This window comes from Adiantum capillus-veneris, chromosome 19, assembly GCF_014529385.1.
Source record: "Adiantum capillus-veneris isolate H3 chromosome 19, ASM1452938v2, whole genome shotgun sequence".
In the NCBI taxonomy this organism is placed as follows: Eukaryota; Viridiplantae; Streptophyta; class Polypodiopsida; order Polypodiales; family Pteridaceae; genus Adiantum; species Adiantum capillus-veneris.
In genome coordinates this window covers 132790415-132808404 of record NC_140949.1, presented here as the reverse complement: position 1 = coordinate 132808404, position 17990 = coordinate 132790415, and the positions used below count along the sequence as shown (strand labels likewise).

General features: G+C 42.2%; 1 protein-coding gene across 1 annotated transcript; it reads right to left on the bottom strand.

Moving 5' to 3' along the window:
* Window positions 1-5861: 5861 nt before the first annotated feature.
* Window positions 5862-12562, bottom strand: LOC147434895 (uncharacterized). The gene is made up of 21 exons (XM_086491288.1): window positions 12302-12562; window positions 10553-11898; window positions 10266-10469; window positions 10087-10191; window positions 9941-10006; window positions 9569-9733; window positions 9414-9488; window positions 9175-9329; window positions 8951-9086; window positions 8800-8869; window positions 8589-8716; window positions 8428-8484; window positions 8094-8279; window positions 7921-8013; window positions 7748-7833; window positions 7606-7672; window positions 7182-7248; window positions 6960-7096; window positions 6616-6707; window positions 6454-6520; window positions 5862-6351 (listed from the first exon to the last, which is right to left on the bottom strand). Exons 2-21 carry the CDS (start codon window positions 11777-11779, stop codon window positions 6190-6192), a joined length of 3345 nt encoding a protein of 1114 aa, XP_086347414.1. The 5' UTR covers window positions 11780-11898; window positions 12302-12562; the 3' UTR covers window positions 5862-6189.
* Between the last annotated feature and the right edge of the window lie 5428 nt (window positions 12563-17990).

Below are 17990 nucleotides of genomic sequence, written 5' to 3'. Positions count from 1 at the left end.
GTTGGGAGCAAGGGCATGCCTATCATGCTTGCCCCCACACGAATGCACGTAATGAAACTCCTAGAGCTACCTGGTCGAAATTCAAGAAGAGGATGCTCACCACAAAGGATCTCCTCTATGCCGTGCTTGGGGAAAGGTAAGAGAACATGATGCTTTTATTCTCTTTGACCCTGGTTCTACTCACAATTTCATATCCACAGAGTTGGCCACCAAGCTAGGCATCCAAGCCTATGAGATGGGAGATGTTCTACCTGTCGATGGTGCTTTCAAGGGTCAAGAAGCGTTAGTCACTCCCTTAATTGGGAAATTGAGGCTCCAAAGCTATGTGGACAAGGAGGATTTCTTTGTCTCTCCTCTCAAGCACGAGGATGTAATCCTAGGGGCACCATGGTTTGATCGCATGGCTGCCAATGTTAAATTCCCTGAAAGGTAAATCTACTTTAGGTTCAGGGAAAAAGATATGTACATAGATGCTAAGGAGTTGGGTAGTACCATATCGCTTGTACATAAGCAAGCTTTCAATAAGTCAATAAAGAGCTCTATTTCATTGTACATGATTTTTGTTAAAGATTCTCAAAATGAGCCTAATGCTTAGCAAAAGAAAATATAAATAATAAAAAAGAATTAGACTTATCCAATTTCCTCAAGGGGTTTCAAGATGTTTTTATTGATGATATCCATTGTGATCTACCTCCCAAATGAGGCAGTGACGACCATGCAATTGAACTTCTTCTAGGATAGCATAGCTTAGCTTAGTAATTAGCATGGTAGAGGAGATGAGCATGCCATTGAAGCTTGGCTCTTGGTTGGATTTGAATTCCATAGCCAAGAGTTGTTGGTGTAGGCCTCTACTTCTCAATGCTTGGCGAAGGAGATGGAGTTCTTCTTGCACACATGAGTTGTGTGTGTGTGTGTGTGTGTGTGTGTGTGTGTGTGTGTGTGTGTGTGTGTGTGTGTGTGTGTGTGTTTGTGTGTAGTATTGTGTTAGTGTAAAATGAAGCCCCTTCTCTCATCTTGGTCGACACCTCTTGCTAAATGCTCATGCTGGCCTCCCATTGGCTCCTGTAAATCTTAGCCAATCACAAATTAGAAGCATATTTGATAGCCTTTTGACAAGTGTCTCTCTTTCCCCTTTTGTGAGAGCTTTAGGTATTTAAATAATTCATCTAAACTCTCATTGGACCTTTTTGTCTTCTGGCCAATAAGGATCAGGCAAGCCATTGGGCTATTGGATGGTCATTGGACCCCTTGGTAGACTTTCCAATAGTCTTCTAGGGAGCTTAATTTCTATTGGTTCTTTTATCAAGAATTTTTAAATTGATTAAACTAAATTTACTCTAGCCTAATTCTCATTGGTCCACCTCTATGGCCATCCAATAGGATTTGAGGGAAGGTTGGGGGCCTAAGGTTCAGCTCCATTAAGACTTCCATGCGAGGATCCATTAAGACTTCCATAGTTGAACCTTAGCCTATGGAAGTCTTAATGGAGCTGAACCTTAGGTCCCCCTTTGGATCCCTATTTTCCCTCCTTTGGATCCCTGACAGAGACCAGTCTGGAAGCCTTACCAATATTCTAGCTTTTACTCCCCTGATATTCCCCATATTAAATGATCAGTTTAACATGAGAAAATCATTTGGGAGTATTAGATATTAGTTTTTATGACAAATGCAGCATAGACCCGCACAAATCCTCAACCAAACTAGAGGATTCCCTAACTTTCTATCGAATGGCGAGTGGTGAGCCTAGTCTATTTCTCATATATGCAATGCTCACACAAACTAAAATCAAAATAGTTTAACACGAGGATATAGCCAAAAGGCTATAACTGTTTCATTCCCTTTTGGCTCATATGACCAAGCCAGCTATGCCACAACTTAGTAGAAAGGAGTTTGACTAAATAGATAGAGTCCTCTTTCACAGAAGAGGCATACAAGGAATAGAATGAGCCAGACTTTTGGCCTTTGAGTATGACCTTGTTACCTTTTCTAATAATCTAGGAACCATTGCAAAACATTGTAGCGTATCCAAGATCATCAAGTTGTCATACTGAAACCAAGCTCTTAGTTAGCTTTGGCACATGTCTAACACCTTGCAGCATGAAACCACTATCTCCAATCCCACATATCTCAAGCTGATGAGAATTACCTAGCTTAACTGAACCATATGAGTAGAAGCATAACTGGAGAACCACTCCTTGCGAGGAGTAACATGAAAACTAGCACCTAAGTCAATAATCCAATTTTGTGTATAGCATTCGTCAAGAGCTAACAACACCTCTGAACTCAAATCAGAAGTGAAGACTAGTACATCTAACGATAGTGGCACGTATGGAACAACATCAACATGTGGAAGGCCACATCTAGACGACATTAGTAGAACTCTCTCTCTCTCTCTCTCTCTCTCTCTCTCTCTCTCTCTCTCTCTCCATATGAGGTCTCTTGGGGATGTTCCTACGACGTGAAAAAATCTCTTCTTCTTCTTCTCTCTCCCAAAGAGCGGCTAGTCACTATACCCCCCCACCACCACCACCACCACCAAAAAAGGGGTGCCCCTTGGCTCGAGGATAACAAATAATCTGCACTCTGATCTTATAAGACTTCGCAGCCACCATAGCCTTCATGACACCAACTATACTACCATCACTAGTCAAGTAGACCACAAAGGAGACCCTCCATTACAGGAATTCAAGGAAATTCAACATGAAGTGGCTAGCTTTAAAAGCAAACATTGCCAACAAAGACCAAAGTATAAGCCCATATGTGAAGAAAAAGTAACACCCAAAAGTGCACAACCACCAAAGGTAAACTCTTCAGCCATAGTCAAATAGGCATTGTTAGAAATCAAACGGAGAACAAAAGTGGACAATCTCAAAGCGGAATATCTTTGTTTGGTGAAAGACGACCAAACAAAGATATATCGAACTACATAATTGAAACTTAGTTTCTCAAAAAAAAACCAACCAAGCTTGTCCCTTTCGTGGATCTATGAACCCATAGTCTTTGAAGTTAACTACATAATTGAAACTCAAAAAAAAAAACCAACTAGAGTGCATCGTTAGCCGCATTTGTATTGGATTGAAGTGAGCCCAAGGGTAGGAGAAAACAAGAACCCAGAAGAGAGAAGCACTCTAGTTTGTACGCCACACGTGCAATACATGTCCACCAACGTAGTTCCAACAATGATATTTTGCTCCATCAGTCCCTCATCTTCAATTTAAGCATGCAGTTCTTGGCCCTCGTTTGAGTCTGTCAAGTTGACACAAGCTTTCAAAGCAAATACAAAGGTGACTGCATTTGGAAAAAGGCCTCCTCCCTGCATTTATTCAAAATGCATCAAATCTTCTCGACAATACCCTTGTTGAGCATATCCTCCAATTAGGACTGTCCATGAGACCCCATTTTGAGTTGTGAGCTGGCCAAAGGCTTCTCGAGCTTTTCCAAACATGTCACACTTTGCGTGCATATCTAACAGTACGATATCTACAAAATTATCTTGTTTTAAAAGTCCATTCTTGATAACTTATGCCTGAAGTTGTTGTCTTTGCCTACTGCTCCAGAGATGCCGCATGCTTTCAAAAGAAAGGTGAAGGTGAGCCCATCTAGAGAGATTCCCTGCCGTTGCTTGCCTTCAAAGCAACCAATAGCTTCCTCTCCATGCCCATGTTGGACATAGTCTCCAATCATGGTATTCCATGTCACAAGATGGAATCTCACTACCAACAAAAATGTCCTTCACCAGCAAACTGTGAATTTTTGTGCCCATATCAGTATCTTGCGTAGAGCCACATGCCTTCAAAATGCATGCATAGGTGATTGCATCTTGAGAGAGGCCCTCGCTTCGCATCAGGATTCTGCGTGCGACAATTAAAAAAGCGTGACACAGCCGCATGCCTTCAAGATGCATCCGTAGGTGATTACATTTGGAGAGAAACTCTCACTGGATTCTGTGCGACATAGCCGCATGCCTTAAAGATGCTTGCGGAGGTGATGCCGTTGCATGCCTTCAAAGCAACCAATAGCTTCCTCTCCATGCCCATGTTGGACATCCAATCATGGTATTCCATGTCACAAGATGGAATCTCACTACCAACAAAAATGTCCTTCACCAGCAAACTGTGAATTTTTGTGCCCATATCAATATCTTACGTAAAGCCACATGCCTTCAAAATGCCTGCATAGATGATTGCATCTAGAGAGAGAACCTCGCTTCGCATCAGGATTCTGCGTGCGCCTGCGTATGTGATTACATTTGGAGAGAGGCTCACTGGATTCTGCGTGACATAGCCGCATGCCTTAGAGATGCTTGTGTAGGTAGCTGCATCAAGAGAGGCACGAACGTCTTGCCAGATTTTTAATTAAATCCCGCTACATGCTAACGAAGTAAAAATTGCGAGGAAAGAAGCCACGTGGGTTAATGTTGAGCCAAAATTGCGATTTGGCCTCCTACGCTAACGAAGTAACCAAGGTTGTCCCTTTGGTGGATCTATGAACCCATAGTCTTTGCATATGGAGATTTGAATACAAATAACAAATCTTTACGACTTGACGTAGAGTTCTATCTGTAAGTGCAAGACCTTTCTGGATGGATAATGCAGTGCAAAAGATGTTAAATTGTGAGTGAGGAGTGGGACCAAAGATTACTCTTATTCTTAAAACCATCAATTTGCTACAAAAGCAAGCACCTCAACCATCGACTACTTGACCAAGCATACACAATGTTTTGAAAAGCTACTCGTAGCCTTGTTGCAACGTTATGATATGCTCTTGAAAACTACCTCTTGAAGACAGCGTTTTGAAATGCCTGTAGATTGGCTGCTTCTAACCGCTTGGATCTCCACTCCATGAGACCACACTTTGGCTCTCTGAAGCACCACCATAAAAGGTGGCCTTTTGATATGCTGCCTCTGCAGACTCGTCACCTAAGAGCACCTAACGCTTTGATACCACTCGAGGGTGCAACGGCTATGGAGGATGGCAACGTAGGAGCACCATGGTGGAAGATGGTGTGCAGAGTAGAAGAGCAACGAGAGAGAGAGAGAGAGAGAGAGAGAGAGAGAGAGAGAGAGAGCTTATATTCATTTGTTAAAAAAAGCTTTACATATATTGTGAAGAATTAATCATGCAAACTCAGCTCCACAACTGAGTGTGCGTGCATGCTATAGGGCATGTTCCCATGGGCTTGAAACCCAACAATTATCTCTCTCTCAGACACACACAACAAAAGAGAGTGCATGTGAACTTTTCCAACTCTGAAACGAAACAAGACTTCATATTGCCGACAAGTTAACATACGCATACCCCACATTTTCATGACACCATAATGTATCGGCACTTTTAAGTCTGCAGTTTTATGCATGATTTGCATATGGTCTTCAGCGCCTGTGTTTTAACTGTTGCCTCTGGACTCTAGTGCAATTAAAAGTGAAACAGACTAGCAATATTTTACAGCTCAGCCTTTCATTATGCAAAATCGCTTTCTTTCAATGGAACCTTTTGGCTGCGACGAGCATTAGGTAGCTGTATTGTCTCGTTGTACCCAGGTTCAAGTAGTACCAGAAGTGAAACTCTTCAGACTAGGCATGCCAGAAAACCTCCTCACTCCTTACTGAATGAGTAGTGGTAGGAATGAAGATGCAGGCCAAGCATGAGGTGATGAGGTGAGCCATAAATAGGTCAAAAAAAAGCATCATACCACTGGGCGGGTTGTACCCACCACGCAAAAATGCAGGAGCCGAAAAATTCAAAAAAGAAAAGACAGCTGTGCTATTCCTGGGTAGAAAACTTCAAAAACGATAAGACAACTGTGACAAATAATGACATACCAAGAATTCAATGCAGTAGGAGCACCATTGCGAATCATGTACCTTACAAGAAGCCAAGAGTGTATGAATTAAAAAATAAACACAATATTACAATCTGACCAAGAAATAGCTTGACCGTCTATTCTTCGATCAGACATTATTGAGCTTCCGAAAACCCTGTACGATGATTGCCTCTTTAAAATACAGACTCACACCCTCCCTCTAAAGGGACTCCTCACTACACTACACTATTTGAGTGTCAAAATTTTGGTGGGGGAAAAATGTGGGTGGGGGGATCTAATTCCTCTTTGTGGAAAAGCCCGTAAAGAAAACTGTGGTCTTGAATACTAGTGTGAATGTACCATTATATGAGGGATCAAAACAAGCCTCATGATAAAATCGATTGCAGTGCAGCTTGCTGTTGAGGCTGCAATGAAGACCATGTTGATGCAAGGGCTGGAGCCGGCATGGTCTGCTGAATACGCCTCAAGATATTGGCTATTCTAGCGACTGTTTCGGTTGTAACGAGGTCAGTTCCGCTGCTTATTACCTGCATAGCATAATGCTTTGCAATTAAGAATAAAACATCTAAAAATGGTCAACCACTGCAACCTAAGAGAGTTCTGGCATCTCATCATTCAAAAATCGATACCTCCGCAAATATGGCAATTATCTTGGGTAAGTATTGGCTGTTGGATCCAAGCAGAATTGGATCAGACCTGTAAAAGCAGCCACAAAACCACCCATGCTGTCTCAACCTTCAGCTACCTTTAAGAGTATATACAACACAACACCATCAGTAAACGTGACAGACCTCTCCATCAATGAGCATAGCTGCTCATGAACAACCTTTGCTTCCACAAGGTCGGTCCTAATGGGCAAACAACTCAACCACGCTGGCACCACCTACAATTTAGCAACAAAAGCACTTAGTCCTGTCTGTTACAAATACTAACAACGCAAGAAACCCGTGGATAGACTCGGTCTCTCTACTGTTCTGATTTATATAACCCCAAAACAAGCACTTCTACGTTATGAATCGATGTAGCCCTTACTTAATTGCAAAATAGTGTTATCTATGTTCAAATCCTTGAAGCAAGAGAAAAGACATGTGGGTACAGAAACTACAAAGCATGCACACACATAAAGTGAGCTTACCTGTGCTGCATCAATCACATCTCTGTGGAACTCGCATATCTTTCCAAGAGCTGAAACAGCATTATCAGTAGCCATGGCATTCTCTGACTGGAACGCTGTAGGCTGACTGATCACTACCTTGAGCTTTTCCAAAGCTTCTGCATTCATGTGAATAGAGCAGTGAGAGAGGACGCAAGGTGCAAACAGGCACAAGCACAAACTTTCAAAGCCAAAAAATATCACCTCCAACACCCGTTTTAAAGTCTGATCCACCAAACTCTGCACAAACTCCAATTCCATACACAGCAGCCTGCCAGAAAAGAGAGAGACAAGGGGAGGACAATATTCATGTGTCTGTTTTTTCCCAAGTAACAAGCCACAAGTACTTCGGAGCAATCTACTCAGGACTTATAAGGTAAGGCTGTGCATCGAGAAGCAAGACAAGATGGCAACGTATGCATGTAAGCTTCAGGAAAGCACAACTCACAACATCAGAGGGTCACTTGACCACTAGCTCGCATCAATGACTGAATGTGTGCTTAAATAAGACTTTTATTGATGCAATGTACTTATATGTGTAATGTCCCTCCAGCAAATATCATTCCCAAAGAGCTTAATGCATAAAAAGAGTATTAAAGATGACCAAAGATTGCATCATTAAGCTCACCTGCCGCACATCATTGTCCGCATCAGTTGCTGCTTCCAAAAGGAAAGGAAGAAATGTATCATAGTACCTGTAGCAAATAAGCCTGTTAATAAGAAACCAGTGTGCTACAACAATGACACAGAGGGCAAAAGGGCGATTTTACTTTGTTGCTACTCCTTGACACTGCTCTGCAACATCATCAAATATGCATATGGCAATTCTTCTCTCTTCGGGCGAATGATCTCTTCCCTGTACCATTGGTGCAGGTCAATTATGAAGACAATTTCTATATTAGACCAGCTCAAAGAACCAGCTGCAAAAAGAACATAGACATACCAGCATTGGAGTGATGAATGGCAGCAGTTCTTCAAACAGAGGAAGGAAGTTAGCCTTGAAGGTTTTTAACAATGTCCCAATGCACTCTCCGAACTGAACATACAGTAATTGCTTCAAAACCAGATCTACAAAAGCCTTCTGAAAAACCGCAAAACCAAGCATTACAGTAATACCTGTTCAAAAATTTCTTCTTCTTGCTCATTCTCTTCCTGAACAATTTCGCTTTCCTCTGCATCAAAATCCTCAGTGTGACTTCGTTCAGCCCTCTCCTTTTTACGAGTACCACTGGCAGTGAGAACCTGCTTAAACTCGTCCACCATAACCTTTATCTGACCTGGTTCTACCAGAGTCCCGACGATCTACACATACAAATGAGAAGCCATCAGAGCTAGATAGCTGTTTTCAGACAATAAGACTATTCTCCTCAACACGGTACAATGTTTCAGCTGAGCTTTCAACAGTTTAACTCCTACAATAGAAAGAAAATGCAACAGTAAAGAAATCAACCTTCATGGACTCGTTCAAAGAATCAAGCATATCAATCAAAACTTCAATTTCTGGTTCCTGCGGATCACAAGACAGCAGCAAATCTTAAACGAAATGCAACAAACAAAGGCCGTGCTGTAAAGAGCCTCACATACATCTCAGATCAAGAAAAAGAAAGGGACCTTGTGTAAGGCTTCAACAAGAGCAGGAATGATGTAATCTGCTAGTTGCTTCAAATAGGATTGATCGCGGCCCTGGGCTTGACCCTTCTCAATTGCAAGTTTTGCTGATTTCAGCAGTTCCGGCATAGCTTGGGACAGAAAATAACATCTAATCAGCTACTGCAGACTGGCAGCGACTGCCTCCACTGGCTAATCACCTTACAAAACTCACCGGAGACGGAAGCCTTTCGAACCTCTTCATGGAAGTAGAATTTCAGCAAGGGCACTAATACAGGAGCAACCTATGAGAAAATGTGTCAGATAAAAGCAAACTAACAAACTTGACCAAGAGACACGACCCAATGTCAAGATAAGTCGTTCACCTGATCAATCCAGGGGTAAAAGCCTTCTTTCAACTCATCTGCATAGCAACAAAGCATATTGCATGCAGTGGCCTTCTCCTCCAAAAAGCTAGTTCGAATACCTATACGTTTGTCTCCAATTGTGATAGTCTCCACACTGAGACAAGAGAGCCAATATAAACACCCTCACCAGAAAATCTCTAGGCTAAAACAAATTTGGGACCTATTTTTCTCATTATTCACACCTTCCATCGTCTGAATCAATGTCATCATCTGAATCATCTGCATCAGTTATGGTCACATCCGGTTTCAGCTGTGCAGAGTGCAATAGTGGAGGCATCACAATGCTCATGTAAGGCAAGAAATCTTGACCCAAGCATTTGCATAACCGTGCCCAAGCCTACCACACAAAACAGAAAGTTGAGCATGTCCTAAGCTTCCTTCGTTAGTGCAACATGTTCAAGAACCATCACATGCTCTATACCTGAAGCATATAGCTGGTAGTGGGATCATCGTCCTCCAGATGTGATCCTTGCAAATTCATGAGCACCTCCATAACCTTGATGAAAGACAGAGGCTGTCAATACAACTTCATGACTGAGACACATTGAAAGCACAGTTTACAGCCACAACAGAGACCTGCTTTGCATCTTGTCCAAACTTCTCTTTGCCAACAGCCATTCCAACCAAGCTGAGACATTCTATGGCCTTTGCTCTCAACATTCTATTGGACTTATCAGTGGCATTGACTAGAATAGCCTTCAAGAAAGGCATCACGCTGTCGTAATAAACTTGAAAGTTGGCCTGCTTATCACAAGAGACGGAACCTGTTGTGAGAAGGGTGCACTACTAAGATTACCATTAGTGACAGACCTTGCAGCTTAAGACAGTGAATGTAGGGAAACAAACAACCATCTAGAGGCTGTGCATGTCTTTGAGACACCCAAAAAGAAGATGAGGTTAAATGCCCCAAAGTTAAAGCGTATCAAAATGAGAACCTGATCTGATTACCTGCGATGAGTCAGCCACAGAAGCTAAAGCAGTAAGCGCTCCTTCTTGTACCATCCTTTTGCCGCTCTGCTCCAAAATAAAGAAGTTAGAAAGGGCATGAACGGCATATGTGCTCTAAAAGTTTCCAGTAAGAATATGCTACCCACTTGGAGGAGCGTCAGCAGCTTGGCAACAACCCCATCAAGATATGGGTTCAGTAGCTCGGGCCCGCAGCTCTCACTGAAATTCAAAATCGCTGCCGCTGCATGAGCCTGAAATCCGGTAGTAAATTATCTCTACTCTATTAGCCAAACAATATAAATTCAGTACATCCATTTAGAAGTACCTGTACTCGTGCATTTTGAAAATCATCCATAGCACCAACCAATGCAGGTAGCACTTTCTGATGGAACTGCTTTTGCAAATCGGGACCAAGGTCGGTACATAGTTGTCCGATGGCGTTGATGGCTGCCCAACGCACCTTGGGTTGTGAATCTTGAAATGAATTCAGCACCATATTCACTACAGGCTCTAAGCTCTTGGTCATTATCTGAAATCAAAACGCAATCCAATTATACATATTGTACTTATAGCATTTGTTTCTGCACTAAAAGGTATCGGAGCCCAGCCCACCTTCGCACATCCTTCTGCAATCTGCGCCAAAGCAATCAAAGCAGCGTGGCGCTTTCGCCAATCCTGATCGGCAATATACACAGGCAACAACTCAGAAGCTGCAGGCAACACAGAGCTGCCTCCCATCGAGATAGCCATGCGATCTAAGCACTCCTGCGCCATCTCATAGTTGTTACTCTCTCCAGCATCCTCATACTCTGCCTCTGCACTGTGCCAAGAAGGATCATCTTCTATATCTGTCAGCATCTTCATCAAAACTGCAAAAAGCCTCCCTATGAAATGGGGCAGCTTCCGCATCATCCCTGGAGCTCGCTCTCTAGCTTCTGTAAGCGAAACCATGAACTCCACAGCTAAGTGTTGTGTACCTTCTTCCAATCCCTCTGCTTCTGCGATTTGTAGAATGCTTCCAACAACTTCCACAAGCTGCTTTCTCAAAAATCGAGGTTCGGAACCTGCAATCTCAATCAGCATCTCAAGTGCTTCCTGTGCTGTGGCTTCCTCGTGCATCTCCAGAGCCTGAGTTATTGTTTGCATCATAGCAGGGAGTAAATCTTGAAAAACATCCCTATCCCTTGCATCTTCCAAGGACTGAACAAAATTTGCCGTGGCACGTAGAGCGGCAATTCTGACATCATTGGGCATGGAAGGAGACAGTGTTTGCTGAAAAAGGGCATGAAGAGTGGACAAATGAGGCTGTAGCTGAGGCCCCATATGCTGTGCCAGCTGCCCAAATATGAGCAAAGCACTGACTTTTAGACGATTCACATTAGAATTCACACACTGGAATAGAAATGGTAGAAGCTCCACCCACGGAGCATCGTCTGCGAAGGCACCCGCAACCTCAGCAACGGTGTCACAAAGCTTCTTGAGTACACTTTGGCTTTCTTCCTGCTGAATACAAAAAAGAAGTTGCTCTTTAACAGAGGCCTGTGTTTGAACGTTTAGCTGAGGCCAAGATCCAAGCTGCTTCCGCAAAAGAACAGCAGACATAGCACGAATATCTGGACCAGCGGCAGCCCGCACAGTGTACACCAACTTCAAAAGGAAAGTGTCAACGTGCCGAGCCCGGCAAAGATTGAAAAGTTGCTCTGCTTGGCCCCGATCTTCGTTGCGAGCACTCATAAGTTGAGCCACCAATGCTTCAAACGGTCCTGCATCAGGACCAAGGAGGGCATTTACTTGGCTTTCTGCTGCCGCTGATAGCTGGCCGTTGGAGTCCATTTCCATCAGTTACGGTGGAAGAAAGCTTTCACTTAAATAAAAGCCCGATAAAGATGTGGGTCTTGTCGTGGACTGTAAATGTCAGACTATTGGTGCCTCTTTGCAGCCTATTGATAGGAGATTATCTGGAAAAGAAAATACAGAGAAAAAGAAAGAACAAACAAGCATAGCCAGATCAGATAGCAATTGCAAACTTCCGAAGAAAATGCATCCATAATACTACAATAGGAGATTGAATCTATATAACAATGCCACAGAAAGCTCCATGTCGATCACAGAGACAAAATTGAACCATAAAGATAGCTCATCAGAAAGCATATAGTTGCTTGTAGATAACGCAAAAATACCCTTACAGACTTAGAAGATGGATAAAGAAGCATCAACAATCCACCTGTAAATCAATCAGCACAAAGATCTTTTGCAATGCTAGCCCGCAACTCAGACAGAGCTATGGGGTCGAAAACCTAAAATTCAGAAACACTCGATATTCTAATTTCGCAAATCAATCAATGCTAGGACTTCAAGTACCTGATATTCTCCTGCTACGAGGCGGGAGGGTCAACAAGTAACCGGCTCCAAATTGCTGACCACTGGCTCAGCGTATCAGAAGCTCGTAAAGCTCAAAGCAAGAAGCTAGATCTGCAGAGTGGCGTCAAACGTGCAGTCAAGCGAGCAGGAGTGAGGATGAAGGGCTGGCGATGGCGGCTGTGATGCCCTTGCCTCCTTTAAGTTCACAAACCAGGATATGTAGTATAGTTCTTCAAATTCAAGGCATGTTTACACCGGCCCCTTACGTTCTCGACTTATTCTGGAGCCTCATTGCGTAAGTATTTATTGTGCCCTACCAGCACTCTCAAACTTTCAAGGTTCACTTCGTTCACGCACTCGTTGCATTGTGTTGGCCGTCGCTTACAGTTGTGCTTATTTGTTGGCAAGATGTAGAATGGGATTTTAGTGCGCAATTTAAATATGACACATCTGTTGTATGATGCTTAGAATCTATGAATCATGTGTGGTACTTTGACAGGATGCCAATATGCACATTACATCGCATCTTGATTTGTTCACTTCTCTTGAGATTGTCCCTAACAATAAAATTATCACGTCAGCCAACATTTCATCTTCTCCAGTTAAGTAAGTTGGAAAGATTGTGCTTATTGTTGCTTGTGGTTGTTTAGTCACGCTTGTTGATGCTTATATGTATCTAGGATCAAGGAGAGCCTTTTGTATGTATCTACAATTGCAAAACTTGGCCTTATAGTGAAGTTAGTAGATGACATATGTATTATGCATTATCTCAGTTATGGTGATACTATTGTGGCATCTAGCACTTTGCTCAATCATTATAAAAAAATGTGTGAAAGATTCAACAAGTGCAGTTTCTGATTCAAATGCTATATCAAAACTATTTGAAATGCATTTGGCGTGCACATTTTGGTCTTCTCAATTTTGCTAGTTTTCTGCATTGGCAGAAATCTGATATGGTTCCTTTGTTGCCCCATCTTGAGGCGCCATTGAAACATGTATGTAAAGGCTATGTTTTGGACAAAATGCAATGTTTTAAGTTTCCTAAGGATGGTTCTATGCATGTTGCTTGCAAATTAAAGTTTCCTAAGGATGGTTCTATGCATCTTGAGGCGCCATTGAAACATGTATGTAAAGGCTATGTTTTGGACAAAATGCAATGTTTTAAGTTTCCTAAGGATGGTTCTATGCATGCTGCTTGCAAATTATAGTTTTTCCTTAGAGATTTTGCACCCAAGGTGTAGTTTCTTACTTGCAAACATGTATGTGAAGGGTGTATTTTGGGGGGAAATGCAACATTTTAAGTTTCCTAAGGATGGTTCTATGCATGTTACTTGCAAAATTGTAGCTAATGGATACTCCATCTTTTGGGAATCATTTTGTACTTTGTGACCTTTATTAGAGATTACTTTAGTCATGCATCATGGGTGTATCCACTTAAGCCAAAATTCAAAGTGCTTGTGCCTTAAGTAAGATTTACTTATGTTTGTGAATGTATATGGTTGCATTATGGACACCCTTGGTTCTGATTGAGGGGTGAGAGTATATGTCTAAAGAATACAATGCATTTGTGGTGAGTTGTCGAATAAAACACCAACATTTTGTGTTGTATACGCCTCAACAAATTGGTGTTGCTAAGAGGAAAAACACATCACCGATGGAGGTGACACAATGTATGGTCAAAATTCAAGCTTTGTCAAATGCATTTTGGCTTGAGGCTATCATGTGTTTTACGTATCTCATTTATCTGGCTCACATATAAAAGGCTAGGCTGATTGTGACAACTAGAGCCATCTAGTAGTAATCAAGAGGTGGGCACCAACTACAGCCTAAAAATTGTCCACTCACTTGCAGTGGCAACGCACCAAAAAGAAGAGGTGACACACATACAGTGGCAATTATTGTAGATGATGGGACCAATCTTCTATAGGTTGAGGCTTTTTTAAGTTACTGCTAGTGAGGAGATGCCACATGGAGGGGACAATTCCAGAGTGTCAAAATTGTGAATGTGTTGACCATTGAAAACCCACTATCGACACCTATAAATAGGACTCGTTAATCTCATTTTGGGTCTCTTGTCTCTTGACTCTTGACACTTTGTCTCTTGTAGAGCCTTGAAGAACCAGACAAAATGAATAACCAATTAGATATTTGAAGTGGTCAACGATCATTAGCGGTGCATTAATGATATAACCTTTTTAGGGGATCAGGTAATCATCATTACAAGGATGGACCATTGCATGCACGACATGTCAATAACGAGTGTCCTTTACCCAAGGCGCAAAAGGGGTAGGTCATGGCTCGAATTAGAATCACCATGAGGAGAGTGCATGACCCTATGTTCATTGTGTCACCCTCTGCACAAGGGCTCTTACTTGCACACACCGACCAAGAAGTTGCATATGTCCATGCTATGTTTCCATCGCCAATGACATCCACTGAGTTCTCCTTCTCCTCTCATGCCACACCTTAGACATGGAATCAGTCTCGTAGCAAGTTCCGCAGAGCTAAAGGCAAGAGTGACATAGAATGCTACCATTGTGGCAAAAAGGGTCACATGAAAAGAGACTGCAGAGAATGGAAAGCAAAAAAAGGCAAAGAGAAAGCTGAAGACCATGGTGAGAAGAACAAGTCCTCAGTGAAGATTCAAGAAATAAATGTGACAAACATTGTTGCAGAAGATGACAGTCTAGTGTTAGGAGACATCTACTTCTTGAAGAATACAATGGACTCAGCTCTTCTTACAGCATCTGATGGAAATGCAATGAGTGACTAAATTATAGACTCAGGGGCATCACTTCATGTCTCTCCAATAAGGAGTGGTTTACCTCTTATGTGACCACTAAAGATCATGTTCGGCTAGGCAATGGGCAGACATGTGAGATCTTAGGTGTTGGAGATGTTCAATTGAAGTTTCAAAATGGCTCTTCTTTCACGCTGAAAAATGTGAGACATGTTCCCGCAATTACAAAGAGCTTGATCAGCACAAGTTTACTTGATGATGCTGGCTACACCACCACTTTTGGACAGAACATGTGGAAGATATCCAAGGGTTTTATGACAGTAGCACATGGAGTAAAGTCTAGAGGACTTTACATGATTTATGTATCAAATGTCTCTAAAAATGTAATCAATGTAACCGAGCAGCCGAACGTTTCTTTGTGGCATAGCTGGTTAGGACATATGTCCAACAAGGGAATGGAAATCTTGTCTCGTTCTGGTTTTGTCTGGCTTTTCATTTAATGATTTTGAATTCTGTGAACATTGTCTGTATGGTAAGCAAACACAGCAGTCACATAAGCATAGAAGCAGTAGAAGAGATACACAGTTGGCACTTGTTCATAGTAATTTGTGTGGACCTATGCCTAACCTATCCCTAGGGGGAGCTTCTTACTTTATGACATTTATAGATGATTACTCGAGGAAAGTATGGGTTTACTTTCTCAAGCACAAGGATGAAGCGTTTACTATTTTCAAAACATTTGTGACACTTGTGGAGAATCAGAGTGGCAAGAAGCTTAAATGCTTACGCACTCACAATGGTGGAGAGTATGTTTCAAAGGCCTTTCAGGACTTTTGTGAGTCAAAAGGTATAAAACGTGAACTTACTGCTCCTTACAATCCTCCTCAAAATGGTGTTGCTCAGAGGATGAATAGGACCATACAAGAGAAGGTCATAAGTATGTTGTCTAATGCACAACTGCCAAATGGGTTTTGGGCTGAAGCTGTATCAACAACTGCTCATCTCATAAATAGATCTCCTAGCAAGGTTTTGCAGAAGGATTCAGTGCCAGAGATGGTATGGTCAAGCAAAATGCCCTCATACAAGCATCTCAGAGTCTTTGGATGTGATGCATATACTCACGTTCCAAAGGAATTTAGGAACAAACTTGAGCCAAAGAGTAGAAAGTGCATCTTTCTAGGCTATGGTAATTCTGGTGAGATGGGTACGGTCTTTGGGATCCCGAATCCAGAAATTTTATCCGCAGCAATGATGTTCACTTTAATGAATCCAAATATCATTCTAAACTAGAGAGGGTTGAGGAGATTAGAAGAGTTGTCTTCCAAGAAGATGGACCTGCACGTGCAAGAAAAAATGTCAGGGCTCAAGAGGAGCAAGGAAAGGATAGATTGGAACCACAGGTTGTGGCTGAGCTTGAGCCACCTATTTTGCGTAGATCTGGACGTATCCCGCGACCTCCTGATCGGTTTGTTCCATCTATGAACTATGTCATGCTGACTGATTGCAATGAGCCTTCATGTTACAAGGAAGCAGTGCAAATGAAGGACTCCGGGAATTGGCAATTGGCCATGCAGTCAGAGATGACATCTCTGCATAAAAACTAGACATGGAAGCTAGTTAAATTACCACAGGGCAAAAAGGCTCCACCTTGTAAATGGGTTTACAGGTATAAGATCACCGCTCATGATAATCAGCCAAAGTACAAAGCAAGGCTTGTTGCCAAGGGCTTTAAGCAAGAACAAGGCATTGACTTTGAGGAAGTCTTCTCTCCGGTGGTCAAGATGACTACATTGCGATGCTTTCTTGCATTGGTTGCCATATTAGATTTGGTGTTGCACCAAATGGATGTCAAGACAGCATTCTTGCATGGTGATTTAGATGTGGAAATTTACATGCAATAGCCAGAAGGGTTTGTTGAGAAAGGCAAGGAAGATTTGGTATGCCAGTTGTTAAAGAGTCTTTATGGCTTAAAACAATCACCGAGGGCATGGTACCATAAATTCCACAAGTTTATGCTTTCTCAAGGCTACAAACGTAGTGAGTTCGATCATTGTCTATATACAAAGAAGGCTAAGGATGGCAGTTGGCTGATCCTTATTTTGTATGTGGATGACATGTTGATTGCTGGCAAGCACTTGGAAGAAATTTGAGCTTTGAAGTCAAAGATGGCAAAATCGTTTGACATGAAAGACATGGGGGAGCCAAGTCATATACTTGGTATGCGCATTGAGAGAGACAGATCAAAGAAGTTGATTTGGTTATCTCAAACAGAGTATATTGACAAGGTTTTGCAACGTTTCAATATGGAGAAGGGAAAGGCATTGAGTGTTCCACTGCCACCATATGTGAAACTTAGCAAACAAGATTGTCCTGTGTCTGAGGAAGAACATGCTGAAATGGATAAGATTCCATATGCGTCTGCAGTGGGTAGTTTGATGTATGCAATGATTGCTACTCGCCCAAACATTGCATTTGCAGTGGGAGTAGTAAGTCGATACATGTCAAACCCAGGCAAGAAACATTGGGAGGCAGTGAAAGGAATATTGAGATACCTGAAAGCTACAAAGAGTATGCGTATATGCTATGGGAGTCAGGAGCTAAGTGGAAAGGGTTTTACAGACTCATATTATGCAGGTGACTTAGACAACCGAAGGTCTACGTCAGGGTATGTCTTTACATTGGCTGGTGGAGCAGTATCATGGCGTTCTAGATTACAAAATTGTGTTACTCGGTCTACTACAGAGGCTGAATATGTTGCAGCATCAGAGGCATGCAAAGAATCAATTTGGCTTAATCGACTAGTAACAGATTTGGGAATCAAAGAAGAGATGCCTGTGTTATATTGTGATAGTCAGAGTGCTATACAATTGGCTCGCAATCCAGTTTATCACTCAAAGACAAAGGATGTGGATGTGAAGTATCATTTCATCAGGGAAATGCTCGAGGATA

Bases quoted from the DNA above. Each gene is read 5' to 3' on its own strand.
- LOC147434895 (XM_086491288.1), bottom strand. From the start codon at position 11,779: ATGGAAATGGACTCCAACGGCCAGCTATCAGCGGCAGCAGAAAGCCAA. The intron at 8,485-8,588 runs GTCCCTTTCTTT...TGTGATCCGCAG, and splicing joins TTGTTGAAGCCTTACACAAG to GAACCAGAAATTGAAGTTTT. The intron at 7,097-7,181 runs GTGATATTTTTT...ACATGAATGCAG, and splicing joins CTTTAAAACGGGTGTTGGAG to AAGCTTTGGAAAAGCTCAAG.